Consider the following 18,363-nt stretch of genomic DNA (forward strand, 5'->3'; position numbering starts at 1 on the left):
AGAGCTCCTCTTTCTTTCTCAATCTACTTTAGCATGGCTATCTAGGTTGCCCACCGAAGAGTCTACACAGCCCTCTTCTACCTGAGGAGGCTGTCAGAGGCTGTCAGATAGTTTTCTGTTGAGATCTGCTTGCTGAAACCATTCTCTTAATACCTCTGAAGAGGTGCTGCTTGGAATCAGCACTTCCCAATGATTTCTCTCTTCCTCCTCCCAAAACCTTAGCAGAACTTGTGTAATGCAAGAATCTCAGAGTTGAAAAGGAGTTGGGTGACCAGGTATCCTGATTTTATAGCGACTGTCCTGATATTCAGGTCTTTGTCTAATATAGTTGCCTATTACCCTCCACGCCCTGTTCTGATTTTTCATACTTGCTATCTGGTCACCCTAAAAAGGAGTGTAGTAATGACTATAAACAAATGCACAAGCTGTGTTTGATTTATACAGGCTGTCTCTCTTCTTTTTGTGGTGGATTGAATTAATGATAGTATCTGATCTTGAATATCCTGTTTCTTTTGATTTATCCTGGGTTTTGCCCCATGTTGGATTTTGTGTGTGTTTTCTACATAGCAATGCTGAAAGCCGGATGCATGTTGGGATACTGGATATCTTTGGATTTGAGAACTTCACAAGAAATTCCTTTGAACAGCTGTGCATAAACATTGCGAATGAACAAATCCAGTTTTATTTCAATCAGCACATATTTGCACTTGAACAGGTAAATTGGGCTGCTGTGATTGTAAGCTAGATTCAGAAGTTCTGTCTGTCTGTCTATTTATCTGTCTGTCCAATATAGTACTCCTGAATCTCTCTCTTTATAATAATTTATTTCTAATACAAGACTGTGGCTGAACAATATACCCTGAACAATATGTGAGGGATACAGATACTAATTTAGGGACAGAGCTAAGTAGCTCTTAAAAACTTTACTAAATGACTTTTTGCCATTTAATTGCCATTTAATTTTTAATTGCCATTTTAATTTTTGCCATTTAATTGGGGAATGGTCCTGCTTTGAGCAGGGGGTTGGACTAGATGACCTCCTGAGGTCCCTTCCAACCCTGATATTCTATGATTCTATGATTCATTGGGAAGTGTGTTGTGACCCTTGTTGCATTTTTGAAAGAAAAACTAGCTTTATGTAATTTTTATGGATTGTATTACAAATTAATAAAAAGACAAACCTAAAGAAACTTTTTCCTAAAAATAACTATTAGACTTTTACTAAACTAAGAATTAAAGAGAACAGTTATCAAATCAAAATTATAATTGAGTTAATAAATCAACATATTGACAATAATATGGAATGAAATCAGCAATTGACCAAATCACTGGATGAACACAATCAGGATTTAAATCATGAAGTTAGCATAGTGCATGATCAAGTCTTATACATATTTAAGCCTGGAAAGCTAAGGGGATGTAATTTACTTTTCAGATCTCTGAAGCAGCTAGATTCCTTCAATGTTTCCATTGACTGAGTGGTTGACTTTTTCCTGATTAATTTAGCTCTACTGTGATACAGAATGATTAACAACCTATAATTTCCCTTGTTAGTGCAGAACAAAAGGGTAACACAAAATGATTTAAGATATGATTTACTTAGAAATTGGATACACATGTGCTATGTGTTTAATATTTTCTCTCTCTCTCTCTTTCACATCTAAAAAGTATTAACACAAAAAATAATGAATACGGGAAGTAGGTGCCTCTACCAATCCACAAAATAGGAAAAATAATAAAAGGTTTTTAAAAAGAAAAATGTTTTAACGGTGCTTCTGCTTGCTGGGTTTCAGATTTTCAAAGTAAAAATTGTAATTCAGCGGACCAGGTGACATCATCTCTAGTTGGTGTTTTATGCTGGCCGGCAGGCTGCCTCTGGGCATTTGGCTAGTCAGCTGTCATAGCCTGAAGTGGTCTTGGTCTGTCTCTTCTTTTTTATGGGAAAGGGGGTTGGGAGAGTGCAGCAGCCCTTCTTGGTGTTGTGGTGGCGTGGGAGAATCACCTGTGATTACTTAGATCTTTAAGGTTGTGATTCTAGTTCACTCCACCCCATGTGACATCCTGGGAAATCTTCCAAGCAAATCCAGGGATCATAGACCTCCAATCCAGGTTGAGGGTAGGCGAGTTTGACCTTTGGTCAGTCTGGAAAGTCCCATCTTTTACTAGCAGTTCTATAACAACCTAAGTCACCAAAGAAAGAAATGTGGTCTAGAGTGATTGAAGACTTAATTTAAGTTAATATTATTTCTTACTTCACTCCTACTTCCACCCATTCATATTTCCATTCCCTTAGCAGATCTTAAAATATTCTGGGTTTTTTACTGGCATAGAATTAGGCCACTAACAATTCTATGGCTTGATCATATGGTCATCTCTAAGAAAAAGCGCTGTCACTTTCTGTTAATACAAATCTTACTTAAGCTAAAGAAAAATTAAGAGTTTACAGAACAAGAAAAGGGAAGTTTAGAGACTAGACCTCACTCAGACCCATTTCCCACATGATATTGTGACCTAGCTGCCACACAATTGTTGTGAGCTTTGTAGGCAATTAAATGTTTTGCGGTGCTATAAACAAGAAAGAAGCTTTGTGCCAGAAATGTCCTGATGGTAATGTTCCCATGGTCAATTCAGTATTAACTGTGTTTATGACTTTGTAGATGGAATATCAGAATGAGGGCATTGATGCTACTATAGTGGAGTATGAGGACAATCGTCCACTTCTAGATATGTTCCTCCAGAAACCAATGGGAGTACTTTCTCTACTTGACGAAGAAAGTCGATTTCCCCAGGCGACAGACCTGACTTTAGTTGGTAAGAATAATAATTAAAAAACCCCTGAAGAATGATTGATACACATTGAGTGAGAGTCATGACATCTTATAGTATTTTTGCTAGTCTACATACCGCTGAGTCTGTGGCATTAGCAATGGATTGTGAAGGCTTCTGAAAATTCTGCTATGATGTCACCAATATTCAGACATGAATAAATGGATTTTTATTTACTTAAGTATTTATTTTCTCTCTTTTTGCTCAGGTGCTCACTTCTTCAACTATTTTGCTAGTTTCTAATTGTTTTTATATGGTTAATGTTATTTTATGGTTTAAATATTAATACCTATCTAAATAGGGCTTATAATCATCTACAGGATTTGCAAATATTAAATAATCGTTACAATGCTGCTGTGTGTTAGGTACTTTAAGGATTCTTATTCTCATTTAAAAAGATGGGAAACTGAGGCACAGAAAGGAAGAGAGACATGCCCGAGACCATACATTGAGTTAGTAGTAGTGACAAGGGTAGAATTCAGATCTTCCTGGCTTTTAACATTATTACCCCATTACACACCACTGTTTTATTACTGATTACCTCATCATAAGGAGAAAGTGTGTGTGTGACTTTGCTGTGCCATCTGCTTAGATATTTCCTTAACTTGATGATTATTTCATGAACATTTTAATAAATCTTGTTGCCAACTTTAAAATGCGTGCGGCCAATATTAAAATATGATCCTATTTTTATTTACTTAGGGTGGAATTCTCCTCTCTGATCAGCAACACAGAGCTCCGGTGGCTGTCAATGGAATGAGTGCAGAACACACAGTAGAGATATTCACAGCAATTTAGAGAGCTGAATTTTGCCTTAAAATAATAGCTGCAGGTTAGATAGCATAGTGCATACACACGTTTTTCACTTCCAGAGAACTGGGTTCATACTTGATTTTAGGACAAAGGTGCAATGAATGAGAGAGTTTCATTCCAATCCTCATTCATGTGCTGGAGCCAGAAGCCTGCTTGTGGGTCCTATAAATAGGCCAATATTGAATACTGAGTTTACAGTTCCCCATAGGCAGACTCCCTGCCTCAGAGCTGTTCAATTCTATTACTGCTGCCTTGAGATCAGGGCGTCCTGGAAGATCTCAGGATGTGTGTAGCAAGTTGAGATCTTTGACCGTATGCAGGTGTGCTAGCCAGCAACTCACTCCAAACAAAGCTCAAAGCCTAATTCTGTGTCTTAAACTAAAGAATATTTTAGTGGCAGTGAAACATAAATAGGAAAAAATCATGAAATTTAAGATTCACAGATTTTAAGCCAGACGGGACCATTCTGATCATCTAGTCTGATCTCCGGCATAACTTAGGCCAGAGAATTTCTCCATGTGATTCCTGTATCAAGCCCATAACTGCTGACTAAGATAAACAAATGCAATGGGAAGTTTCACTATACAGGCACTAGTTTCAGTACAAAATATCACAGGATTATCTCAAAGGGCAGAGAAGGCCTTGTTCTCACTCAGCTGTATAAGCTGTTTCTCTTTCTGTTAGCTCAGTGTATTGTGGGCATGTACCTCATAGAGTGTCTGTATTTCTCAATAACCAGGGCTTGGGCTGCGCAGCTGTAAAATTGCACTGTAGACGTTCAGGCTCAGGCTGGAGCCCAAGGTCTGGGAGCCCACAAGTGGGATGGGTCCCAGAGCCTAGGCTCCAGCCGACGCCCCAATGTTTTACACTGCAGTTTTACATCCCTGTAGCCCAAGCCTGAGCAGCTGACCCAGGCCAGCTGCAGGTGATTAATTGCTGTGTAGACATATCCCAGAAGGCCCCTTTGGACATAAGCCTGTTTTTCTGAAGAAGTTCAAATGCAGGATAAAAGATGCCTAAAGGCTTTAGCATGTATTTAAATCAAAGTGCAGGTGGACATCTTCTTTGGCTATCCCTTGATGCGAGGATGTTGTCCGCCAAGGGGGTTCATTGGTGGGTTTTTAGGTGGCTGAGGAGCCCAGTTCGTGCCCTGCAGATTTTCCCACAGAAGCGACAGGTGTAATCTTGGAGGGGACCTAGTTGTTGCCTGGAGTGTTGTGCCCTTTCTTTCTTGTGGATATAACCAAATATGGGAAGGAACAAGGGCATTCACATAGGGCAGATATGTACATAGCTAGGGGGCTTTGAGTTGGTTATTTATTAAAAAGATAAGATATAAATGAATGAATAAATAAATAGGATATATATGAGAAGTTTCTTCTAGCCTTCTACCTACCAAGCCATTGTCATTTGTTAGTTTCTGATAGGCATCCCATTAGAAGTGAGTCGTGAGGGATTTGAAGGACTAGTTTGGGGAAGCTGTTCATTTATAAGTGGCAACTTGGAAGAAAGAACACAGGTGCTTGTAGCAAAAGCTGACAAAGGCTGACATCATTGGTGGACAATGTGATAACTTATAAGAGTATTTTGTACTAATTCTGATTTTTTGGGTTGTAAGCTGTCCCTAATTATGGTGGGGAGTTGTGGTTTAAATTGCTGTGGTTCACCTTTAACCGTTATCTTTTTTTTAATGACTAGATAAGTTTGAAGATAATTTAAGATGCAAATACTTTTGGAGGCCCAAACGAGTGGAGCTGTGTTTTGGCATTCAGCACTATGCTGGAAAGGTAAAGGCCATATGGTCTGAATGTAATAAGTGGTATAGTCACTATTCATTCCATCCAGAGGCATTTAAATTGCTTGCAGATTTCTCTCTTTTTAATGGATTAATTGTTTTTAAAGAAACCTAGAATTTGTGATAAGATTTACAATGCAAAATTGCCCATGTTATAAATGCTCCTTACCCAATTCTGGAGGTGGCATCCTGACACATGAAATGCCACCCCAGCTGAAACTAGGGTTAACAGTTAGCAATTGTGAAAAATAGGGATGGGGATAATAGGCGCTTATATAAGACAAAGGTCCTAATATCGGGACTGTCCCTATAAATTTGGGACATCTGGTCACCCCAGCTGAGACATTTCTTAGAAGTGGTGGCCCTCCTTGACCCAGAACAACCTGCACAGTTATAATATCTCTAGCCATTAACACATATACTCAGTAGTAATTGTTTGTGTGGAAGAGAGAGAGCAGGAAAGGAAAGGAGGTTCAATGAATAAAATAGTTTAAAACTGTCTCTGCAATAGTGCTTTCTTTTTAAACTCCTGTAGAGGGCAGAGGAGTGACTGGAAGAATTCCCACCTACATACTGTAGGTATATTCTAGTACTCTGCAGAACTCAGCCGTTTTGGTTTTAGTTGGTTTCATGTCCACTGAGTTTTGTTTGGAATTTAAGGTCTAAATTCCCAGTTGTACACAAAACTCAACCAAAGCAGCCTAGGTTTGCATGGTTTCCATGCAGACCTAGCTTAGGCTCAATGCAAGGGTCAAGAACCTCTACAAATCTTCCAGTAAACCTCGCACAACTTTTGGGATTGTTAAGGAAAACTGTAAAGTTCCACAAAGCTCCAGTAAATTCATTGCCACCTAAATGTTAAGTCCTAGAGGCAGTGCTGACTTTCTGTCATTCTCCACAGTAGGGCCAAATTCAGCTCTAGTGTAACTTCAAGACCATATGTCTACACTACCGTGGTAAGTCAAACTACACTACACAACTCCAGCTACTGGAGAGCGATCTGCAGTCGATTTGGCGGGTCTTTAATAGACCCACTAAATCGACCGCTGGAGGATCGATCTCAGAGCGTCGGTCCCTGCGGTAGTGTAGACCTGCCCCATGTGCTGTGCCTGTGTTTTTCCAGCAGTGAGGCCATTTATAGTAAAGCTGGATGCTGGAAATTACTGTAGTTTTAAAAAATAAAATCTAAAGCAGCATAACTCTATTCCAATTTTGATACAAAGATTTGATCATTGATTACTAATAACTATGAGAAAAACAATGCAGAGCAATTTTGCCTTTCAAAGCATTCAGAATTAAAATTTTAAAAATACTGTGCCCTAAGCGAGTGCAAATTAAAGAGAGGATCCCAGATGAATAAATATCCATTTGGTAACAGTGGTAGTACATTTTGTATCCATTTTGCCAGTGTGCTAGATATGAAATTTTCTCCTGTTTGTCCAGAAGATTTAATTACAGATCACACACTGGCTACATGCAGTAAATGCAGAGTGGCTGCTCTGTCTGAAAACCATTGCCTCTTGCACATGTAACCTGTCAAGTTATGTGACTAGTGTGGTGCTGCAGTGTGTTATGTTGCATTGGGCACGTCGTAGTTTGATGTGATACAGTGTAATACAGTGTGACTCAGCCTAAGCCACTTAAACCAATTTGATATACCAATGACATGTTATGAATGCAGATGCTGTCTAAAGCCAGCTCACACTTTGAGGACACTGCAGTAATTCACCAGCTTGTCAGGTTTGAACTAGCTTATTTGGTCAACTTGCCTGTTTAAAGTAAATGGCAGGGTTCTGGTAGTCTATTTCAGCTGTTTGTTCATTCTGTCTCCAACACCTAGGTATTATATGATGCCTATGGTTTCCTTGAGAAGAACAGAGACACTCTTCCTGCTGATACAGTGGTGGTGCTGAGAACTTCAGAGAACAAACTTCTTCAGCAGCTGTTCTCTAGTCCATTAACCAAAACAGGTATTTCTCTGCATAGCTTTGTTAATATTAAGATTTCTTGACTAGATGCCCCCGCAGCCTTCTACTACTGCTGCGCAGAACCCTGGAATTGTTTTCCATCAGGGTTACAGAAAGTAATCTGGAGTTGTAAAATACTTAACGCTTGCTATTTTCAAGGCAATTTATGGGCATTAATTAATTAATCCTCACAGCATTGCTGGGAGGTATCCCCACTTCAGAGATGCAGGGAGATTAAATGATAGCCAAGACCAGACTTCATTGTCAGAGTAGGGATGAGGCCTCAGGAATTTCCTGGGTATTAGTTTTGTGCTCGGACCACTAGACAACACTTCTGTGTCTCTAGCTTCTTGCATAATTTGCTTTACATTGTGTAAACCATGTATATCCAATTTAGGCAAAGATAGTTTTTGCAAGTAACATCCTTTCTGTTTAAACACACCTGCACAATACTTCAAAAATATCTTACTAGTTATGGATAAAAAAATATACTAAACTGATAGAATTAATTATTTCAGATGATTTGAAACTTGGTGACATTGACTTACACATATGTGCCTATGTCTATTGCTAATTTATAACAATAAGGTGAAGTTCAATGACTTCAAAGATAGCTGCCACATACCAACAGAATGTGCATGTGACACTTCTGCCACACAAACACCAACAATGCAACACACACACAGCCAAAAAGAGTCTGCAAACGTTACAGTAGAGTGTGCATGTGACGTTACACGTTAGAAAAGGATGTAGACACCTGAAGGTTTTTGGTCTGATATGACATTTCTTTCCAGGAGTAAGGAGACCTTTGGTAATTCACTTGTGGTTAGAGAATTACAAGCTAGAATACGATGATGTATACCCATCCAGTTCATGCAATAATCAGTATCTTGCTGATAAAAATTGTCAAAACTAATACGTAGAGTACAGCACAAGTCATTTCAAATTACTCTAAATGCTTTTGGCTGAATTCCACTCTGTAAGCCATGAAACTGCATTAACTTCAGTGGGTTTGCACAAGTGTAGTTGATAGCAATTTTTGAGTCTATTTGACTATATTCTGAATAGGCTAGATGCCTATTATGCTGGCTGTATAGCTTGAGGACTATTTTTGTGGGTGTGGCTTTGGTTTGGGCTTCTATAAACCATTCCTAAGAAGGTACCTTCTCTCTCTCCTTTTAGGAGGTGGGAGGCGGAGCTCAGAACCTGAACTTTCCTGTAAGAAAATCGTTCATCTTTTGTATTATGAGACCTTACTGTGTAACCTGATTGATCTTAACAGGCACTTTGCTGTAACTTCACTAGGTCAAGGATTATTGTGCTCTTTCAAAATGTCACTTCTCTCCTCCTTTTAGGAGATCCTAGGGGGAAATGTTAGCAATAAGTTGATAAGGTCAAGGGCTGCCCCTCACAGCACAACCTAAGCTGAGTTTTTGATAAGTACTATGAGTCAGCCTATTTCTTGTGGTTTTGCATTTGGATGTGACTTTGGGATTCTTGTCCCTTGTGGACTAGGGCTGAACAAGATAGAGACAATGATCTTAGCCTTGCTGGAAGGGAGAGGGAAGAACTACTTTTTACTACTCAGTGGCTGCTTGTGAAGGGATGATTAGTTAAGGAGGAGTCTGCTTCTCCTTTTGTTGCTGTGAGCTTAGCAATTGGTGAAATGTGGGTGAGGACTATCTTATGAGACTGGGGTCAACTCTGTGCCCAGTTGGGGGTGAAAACCCCTTTACCTTTACATGCTTTGATTTTTGGGTCCTGGTTGTCTTGATGAGAGAGCCTATTCCATTCATCCTGGTAGGGTGAGGCAAAGCAAAAGAAGCCTTGCACCTAGTCTGATGTCTGAGACTGTGCTACCTTGTCAATGTTTTTGTCATTCTGATCCAATGACTCTGTGCTTTTCCTGTTGTTCCTAAATGACAGTTTAGGTTCTTTGTCCCAATTAGCAGTCCCAGTTATTATAATAACTGTCAGTTATTAGCAGTGAACTTGATTGTGAGCAAGGCAATTATACCATACAAGCTTCTCCTGAACTCTGGTCCTTTCACACAAACTGGTCTCTCTGGCTTTTAAAAATATTTTCTCCGGCAGCAGTATTGAACTGAGTGCTTTGGGTGAGACACAGGAGGAACTGCACTCTGGCATGCCGATTAGGAGTTGCAGACCACTGTAACTTTATACCAAGTTGCTTTCACGATTTTTTGTATCTTAAATTCTTTACTGTTGTCACTCTCTAAATGGATCGGGTGACTTCTGCCTTCCTTTACAAAATTCTTGCCTCTCTCTGAAATAGCAGCAGCAATACTTTCCGCTGGGTCCGTGTAGCTTGGAATGGTTAAACATGTACCCCTGCATAGGGTGCTACAAGTCTTTGTGAGCTTAAAAAAAAACCAGACACTTTGTGGTCTATTTTTTTCAGCCATCTAATATAATTGGCACCACTTCTGGTGTAGGGACCTGTGTTCTGAAATCAGATTGTTGCCAGGTTTGTCTTTGGCAGCCTGCAGGATAAATGAAAGGTTTGGCAGAGAATAGACAGTGTAAGTGTGGCTATTAATATCTCATCCCTGCTTTGTGAAGGAAGTTAAAGGCAGTCTCCTCTTAACTTTCTGCAAAGAAGCTCTTGTACACAAAATAATAGAGATTATGTAAATGTCCCATAAGATCCTCTGCTTGTGTTTGAATGCATTCCTAACCCCAGACATATACTTCATTAGCAAAGCAAGCCAAAACGAAATACTAACTCTGATTCCAGGATTGCATTTAACATTCCAAGGCTTTACAACATTTTCTTCAGTTTGTGTAGATTATTTATTTACTGACACAAAAAGTTAATAAAATTTAAATGGAGGCTATATTAAAAAAATGTACCAAGGCAGTGTTGGCTTTATATGAGCCTTTCTTCCAGTGTCTTCAATGCTTTGTTTGAAGATAAGCAACAGGACTGTCTTACATCTGTTCACAACTAGCTTTGGAATTTTTGCTGTTCATGCTGTTGGCCGAAGAGCCCTCTTCCATCTGTGCAATGGCCACTAGGTGGTGCTATCTCAGAAGTTTGAAAATAACATGAGCATGATGATTATTACAAAATGCATTTCCTAAATGCCACGAAGAATGAAAATAATGAAACCAGATGCCTGCTTCCCTCCACGCCCTGACAAACTCTTCTCTGTTTGAAGTAAATTTATCTAAATGCCTTACATATAGTTTTCAAGTGTCAAAAACTGAGCAGCAGCAAGAAAATAAATATTAAAAAGACAAAATTATTTTCCTAATTTAGGATCATGTGAATCTCTGTAATTTATCAAATGTTCTTACCCTCTCTCAGTGAATGCTTCTATTTCATTGGAGCAGTGTGTGTAGTTTAAAGTGCCAGAAATGAACAGCAGGATGTTAAGAACATGTATGTAGAAGTATAGTTTGCCATTAAAAGAGTTCACAGATCTCACTAACTGACATTCATACTCAAAGTGAACATTCTAGGACTGATTCTACAGGGTTCAGACCTCCTATTTTGTTACTTCAATGGGAGGTAAGAACCTTGCAGAATCTGTTTGCACTTTCTAGTGACCTTTAACTTCAAAAAGAAATGAATATGTTCTGCATAGTGAACCTAAATATTAACCCACTGATTTTCCAAATTGCTTCCATGTTCTACACTATTTCCATCGGCAGAGTTCCTGCTGATGAGAACTGTGTATGTGAAATGAGTGTAGATTGTGCCCCAATTAAAAGAGAGAAGTATAGTGTACTTGCAAGAAACAAGATGCCTCTATTTTGCTGAATTTGCAAGTTCCTGTTTTAGTCAAATGCAACTATTTTGGTCTCTTTAGTTTCACAGATTTTGGGGGATTGGTATCATGAGTGACAGTGTCAGAGACAAAAGGATTAAATAATCTGGGAAAGAGAGTAACCCGAGAACTATACATTATACTGAGTTTAATTGAAGGTGGCCTTATAAAAGGCTCAAGCAGCAGTTGTAGAAGTAACCCTAGTAACTTCACTTATAGATGCTGATACTGATGTCTCCTTGATGTTTGAGCAGATTCTGTCATAATCTCTTAGAGACTGGATTTTGTTTTACGATATCTATAGTAAATATTCTGCAAACCTACCTGGTGGTGTTGCCTTCCCCTCAGAGCAAGTTGCCCCAAAGGGCTTGCATATGCCCTCCTGGCTTGAACTCGTGCTGTGAGGGTGTGGATCTGTGGTCTCACAAGGAGGGGCAAATTGGTGAGGATTATACCTGGCATTTCCCTATAGTAGCTGATGAGTCTGATACTTATACCATCAGAGTAACTCTCTCTACTCCTGCCTCAAACCAGGAAGAGGTCAGAGGAAGGATGGTCCAGTGGTTAGCCCTGAGGAGACATGGGTTAAAGTCCCTGCTCAGCCACAGACTTTTTGTATGAGCCTGGGCAAATCACTTAGTGTCTCTGCTCCTTGGTTGCCCTCAAAATGGAGATAAGAGAACTTTTCTACCTCACTGGATTGTGAAGCACGCAGATACTATGGTAACGGGGCCATTTTAGTGCCCTAGATAGATAAAATACATTTAAAAAACCCTCAACTTCTGCGGGAAGGTGGCTATAACTGCCCTTTAAAGGTTTAGTTTTTAGGTGAGATCGATAGTTGAACAAAAGAAGGGTTGCTTGCATGGTTATGGGATTGTCAACAGCCCATGAATTTATGCACTAAGCCTCTGGTGCCAGCTACAATGTGTTACTTGTTTTTACTGCTGTGGAAATACAGTAATGTTAAATATCACCTGAGCTTGCCTCAGAAATCCTAATAGAATCCCATGATCCCCACTGATCAGGCCAGGTGCTGTAGCCCTACACATCTCTAACATGTTCTATCACCGAACTGCACTAAAAACAATTGTGTCAGGAATAGAAGGAAGGAAAATCTGCCTGCGCTGAGCTTACAACCAATGTTTTTAAGGCACTTGAGTAAGTAATATGGAAAATTATTGCCATATTGCCTCCCCTATTGTTTAACAAGCAAAAGTTCCTTTTAAATGTACTAGGCTTGTTTAAACTGGAGAAGCTTAAATTTTTAAATTAGCTCACCTAAATCCATATTAAAAGCCATTAAGCCTATACTATAGACTTGGTTTTAGGCGGCCTAACCAATTCTAGTTCAAAAAGAAAAGGAGGACTTGTGGCACCTTAGTCCTCCTTTTCTTTTTGGGGATACAGACTAACACGGCTGCTACTCTGAAACCATTCTAGTTCAGTAAAACCAGCTCAGGCCACTTTGAACTGCCTAAAACTATGTCTACGCTACAGCTCTAACTGATTGATAAATTGCTTTTGTTGAACTAATTTTAATATCACTAAGAAAATTTCCCCAGTTTGGACATGCTCTATGCTAAACCCGGCTACCCACCAGCATCACCACTACCCACCAGAGTGGCTTAGTAACAAGCTATAAATGGGTGTCTTAGATCCTAATGAGTGCCCCTTCCTGGCCATCCACTAGGACTGCTGTGAGCAGTGTGACCCAAGAACCTCTGGATACCAATAGGCAGGGGGCGCGGCAGTATATAGGGGTACAGGGATCCCCTGGATTCGCCAAAAAAGTCATGTGATGTCATTATTGAAAGCCTGTCTCATACTAGTCATCATAATCATTGCAAAATGTACGTATGGAAAATATATATGAGGAGTTATGTATATATCCTAAAAATTATGTTTTCTAGGTCTGTAGTTAAAAACAGGTCACTCATAGGTAGTGTTTCTTGAAACAAACTCCTCCCAGACGGGATGGGAGACACTTATCCTAAGGGTGCAACAGTGTGTATTAGCATTCTAAGTCCAATGCTAATGAAGAGCTGATGGAGACTTGAGAAGCAAATTAAAGGAAGAGGTAAACAGAAGGGCGGGCCTGTCTTGAGGTGAAAATCGATAGTCTGTTCTGGTAGATTTGGGGGTGCAAAGAGGCACCCTGGCATGATGGTATCCTGTACCTAGGAAATAAATGGACAGCGAGTTTGCTTCATACCTTGGCTGAAAATGCTGAAGAGAATTTGGGTGAGATAAGCTTCTTTAGACATAAGGATAACTGGTTATTTAGTTAAGTTGAGGCTTTAGAATGTGTGATATGATCTTGTTTCATATGTAACTATTTGTTCCGGTCTCTCACACTGTTTTTTATTCGAATCTCTATTCTTTTTAAGTAAATGTCCTTTTATTTTATAATGTAACTCAAGTGTTGTGCATACTACACGAGCATTGGTCTAAGCCAAAACTGGTAAACTGTGGTAGTCTGTTCCATCTGGGATTTCTGTGAGTATCCAGTGATCAAAGTATGGATACCACAGGGGGACGTTTTGAAGGGACTTGGCGGTTGGGGTCAACCTACAAGGCAAAGACAGTACTGGTGTAGCCCAGAGGAGAGTGCTTGAGTGGCTGACGGGCTGGTTGTGTTAGGGAGATGACATCCAGCTAACACAGGCAAGACTCCCTCATGTAGTAACAAAGTGACTCACAGCCCTGGGTGCCCCAGGAAGCATCACCAGGGGAATCCAAGCCTTTGTGCTATGAAACCCTAGGGTGCTTCAAGTTTCTAAAGCTGCAGCAGTGGTTTCTCTCTTGGCCTCTCTAGCACATTTCCTGGGCACTGGCTCTCAGTTTGCTATCCCTTCTCCAAAATGGAGCACCTCAGCCTACCTGCAGTATGCCTCAGGACCAGCACTGACCCCTGAGATACCCCAGTTACTTAAACACATTCGTCTCCCAGAACTCCACCCAAAAAGTATGACGCTTCTGGTTACAGTTTAACTCGCAGAGGCACACAGTAGTTGTGAAGTAGTCAACACACACCCTTTCCACAATCTAACACCTTTGTGCTCTTTTATACTTAACCATGTACACATGATACAAAACAATAAACATCTGAAACAGCAATATCTCTCACTTTCTGTCTCACAGTTCCCTTGTGAGTCCTTGGGGAACCATCTGGTCTAGGAAGGCAAGAAGGGTGTCTCCTCCTCATGCAGTCTGTTGCATGCTAGGTGATCTCTCTCCCCCATGGAGCCCCTTCCCAGCTTCTGTGACTCAGTATTGCCAACCCTGAATGTTCAAAAATCATGAGTCAGGTTCACCAAAAATCATGAGATTTGCTTTAAAATAACGAGATTATGTAAAAATAATAGATTTGGTGTTCTTTTTTTTGCCTTCTGCTTTTTGAGTCTTTAGAGTGCACTGGGGTCACGTTTTGAAACTTTCTCCACAGCCACAAGGACTAGAAGCTTACTTTTTCTTTAAGAATGAAGGCTGAAATCATCACATATGCACTTGACTCCAGGAGCTGGGGCTTTAAGGAAAACAATAATTATCATGAGACTCATGACAAAATCACGAGGATTGGCAGCACTGGGACTTTGCTATGTCCTGCCCCATGCTTTCACTTCTTTTATTGCCCCCTTGTTCCCGTGTGGCTCTCTATTTAAACCCACCTGGCTTCCTTGTTCTGTCTTTTGGATAACTTTCCAATGCTCCTGCCTTCCGCTTCCCTTCAGAGGAGTTAAGCTAAAAATGGTTTTCTAAGGATGCATTTCACCCACTGTTTAGGTGTTTGCGCCTGAATAGGGTCTTTACTTTAAGACCGCTCCATTGTATCTCTGTCTGGTGTGACAAGTCCTGACTTGTCAGCAGTGATGGAGCTACATACATATAAGCACTCATGACTGAGCAAATTTTCATAATACAACTTCACAGTATCAATCAGAATTCATAAGGTATACAGATATAGCCCCAGTTCATCACAGTGGGATGGCTCAAATAAATGTTCTAACATAGGGTATGTCTACACTGCAGCTGGTACATGTGGTTCCCAGGCGGGTAGACAGACACATGCTAGCTCTTGAACTTGTGGGCTAAAAATAGCAGCACGGCCATGGTGGCAAGGGTAGAAGCTTAGGCTAGCCACCTAAGTATGTATTCAGTGGGTCAGGCAGGATTATACTTGGGTGGCTAGCATGATCCCCTGTCTGTGCCTCTGCAGCCACATTGCTATTTTTAGCACAGTAGCTTCAGCAGAGCTAGCCTGTGGCTGTCTACCTGCACTGGGAGGCATGCTCTCAGCTACTGTGTACACCCTGTGTTTTGGATGGTGTTAGACTCTCAGGTTCTGCAGACCAGTTGGAGACAGTTTTTGTGTGAGAAATGGCTGGAAATTTGAACTGAGCTGCTTTTTTGATGTTTTGGAAGTTAATGTCAGATCCCTTCTAGGAAAACCAGTCATAACAACTAACAAAGCAATATTTTGATTTTCCAAGAGTTTCAGGTGTTGACAGGGAAGAAATAATTACTGTGATGGGAAAGCAAAGTTTGCTGTCCACAGCACAGTCTTACCGAGACCATTTTCCAACATTAATTGTTTAAGGTTCCTGAGCAATCCTGCTCCCCTAAAGAAAAAATGTGTGTTAGTCACTTGCCTGCCATTTTGTGCACTTGTTCTGGATTACATTATGGCAAGGGAAATCTTGTAAATATTTCTTCATCCTTATTCATGGAAGGACCATCTCTGAGTGTCTTCCTTGAATCATTTAAAAGTAACAGGGTGGCACACAGATAATGGCATACTGGAGACTGTTCCCATGGTATCCTATGATAACTGTTTTATGAGCCCAGAAGAAGAGGGAACTCATTTTCTGCTTCCCTAATGGTATTTGTTTCTTGGTCCACACTTGCATAATTTTGTTTCCCTGTTGTGTTCAATGCTCATGTGTGCCCCAACTCTTTTGGTCTTGAATTGAGGATTCACTGTGCATGGTCTAGCATCACAACACCTGATTTAATATGTGATTCCAACACCCATGGCATCCAACTTTCTAAAATCATGGAACTGTCTTAGAAGAAACTTCTTTTTCCTGAGGGACACCCATTGGTCTGTTGCCACTGTGCCATCATCCATGATTCTCCATAGCTCCCACTGTTGTTTATCTTCAAGATAATGTATTATCTCTTTTTATAAGCTCTATACTGTAGAATGAGTTGTTAGGGGACGATTGCCTCTGTTGGATGGCAAAGGATCAGCTAATAGTCCCACGGCTGATTCTGAAGAGGCCTACATCCAGTTCTCTGCAGTTTGGGTCTTCTGTTTGCTTTCTCAGCCGTAATCAACTAGCAGAAATCTGGTGACAGTCCCCTAACAACAAATCATACACGCTTTTTAAAAAAAGCACGAGCAACCTTTTTAGCATTAATAGTGACCTGGGAAGGAGGGGAGGAAATGTTTGTGTTTGAACCTTTTTTGGCTCCTATGTAGTGTGTAAAGATGGAGTAATAGGGTTTTATTTTTTAAAGAGTATTGTTTTTCATTAAATATACCAGATGAAATATTGGCCACATTGAATTCAATGGGGGCTGGACTGACTTTTTTTTAAATGATTTGCAGTTATCAATTTATCTTGGCAATTTTCCAATTTAATATACAGTGTCTCCATATAAATTATCTATATTTTTGACAGCAAATGGTACTTACTGAACAATCAGAAATAGTGAAAAATAACTAGATTCTTTTGGATTCCAATCCTTCAATCCTTTCACTTCAATACACAGAGTGAAATCCTGGATCCATTGAAATCAATGGGAGTTTTGCCATTGACAGCAGTGGAGTCAGGATTTTACCTGTACTGCTTATTACTGTGTAATCCCATTGAGTACAAGCACTCTGCCTGGTGATAAGTGTTTGCAGAATTGGGTCCTTGGCTTAGTGTACATCATGTTTATTCACTGAAATGAAATGTGTTTCCATTTAGGCTTAAAGGTTGTTTTTTTTTTCCTTTTAATTCCACAGATCACAACAGAACAAAAGACTCCAAACATTTTACAATTTATTAATTTATCTCATAATAAAATCTATTTATAATGGGACTTTTGTGTCATATATTTTCCCTATTAAAAGATAACTGCAGGCACTTTAAATCAAATGAATCCGAAACAAAGCCATTATAATTATAATCTCTCTACTTAAAGATGAATCAGAACTTACATTTTCTAAGAATTTGGGTCAAGTTAATAGAAGCTATATATTTTCTTTTTAGAATACAAGAGGCTTTCCTACTTCTGACTGTCTGATCCATATGTTAAAAGCATATAAAAATTAATTGTTTTTGCTTTGCTGCCAGTGTATTGTGTGCAAAGAGAGGCTTTAAACCACAGCTGTGCACAGTAACAATTGTGAACTTTACTGGGTTGCAGATGTGGGACATCAGTAAACTAAATTAAATGGAGCTTAACTGAGCTTTAGAGTTGGGTGTTTGATTACATTTTATTTAGGTTCCCAGTTACACAGTATACATACAGATCCACGCTTCCTCTGTCTGAGGCTTTTCCTCAGATCCCAGGATTTGTGTCACAAGGCAATGGAAATATACAGATGCTCATAATGAGATTCAATAAAAGTAGGATCCAGAGCATGCCACCCATATAGGCTATCTGGGATAGCCATAAAAATGGAGCTCATCTAGGGACAGAACCTTCTATCAAAATCACAAGTAAGGGCCCAATCATGCTAACACACAATACAAGATATAATTGTCACTATTGTCAATAATTCCATTACAATCAAGAGTGACGTGAATCTCTGGGATTACTCATGGCAGTAAGCACTACAATTGTTACTCTAGGCCAGATCCTGCTAGCCTTGCTCTCATTAAGTAGTATCTTACTCCACGAGAAGTCAATTGACTTCAATGTGAGTACTTGCAGAATAAATTACTCCTGGATAAAGATGGCAGAATCTGGCTGTAAGTGTCTGAAGACTTGGACCCTAATAGATAGGACTGAGTCATTTTAAGAAATAGATATTGATGGTTTAATTGTGTCAATTCATAAAAGGCCATTCCTAATAAGCAAAACTTGGGAGGAACTTTGTTTTGTTCTCTGCCTTCTTAATAGCGTAGGGAAGATGATCCTTTCTCTTTTAATATTTCCAACTACTAGAGCT

General features: G+C 39.8%; 1 protein-coding gene across 1 annotated transcript in view; it reads left to right on the top strand.

The window, feature by feature from the left end:
* The window catches only part of MYO3B (myosin IIIB), a 340,336-nt gene that overhangs the window by 165,157 nt on the left and 156,816 nt on the right, over positions 1–18,363 (top strand). The window contains exons 22-25 of the mRNA XM_074967534.1: positions 568–715; positions 2,658–2,811; positions 5,338–5,426; positions 7,275–7,404. Coding sequence (XP_074823635.1) covers positions 568–715; positions 2,658–2,811; positions 5,338–5,426; positions 7,275–7,404 — 521 coding nt within the window. The remainder of the gene's footprint in view (positions 1–567; positions 716–2,657; positions 2,812–5,337; positions 5,427–7,274; positions 7,405–18,363) is intronic.

This window comes from Natator depressus, chromosome 11, assembly GCF_965152275.1.
Source record: "Natator depressus isolate rNatDep1 chromosome 11, rNatDep2.hap1, whole genome shotgun sequence".
Taxonomy (NCBI): domain Eukaryota; kingdom Metazoa; phylum Chordata; order Testudines; family Cheloniidae; genus Natator; species Natator depressus.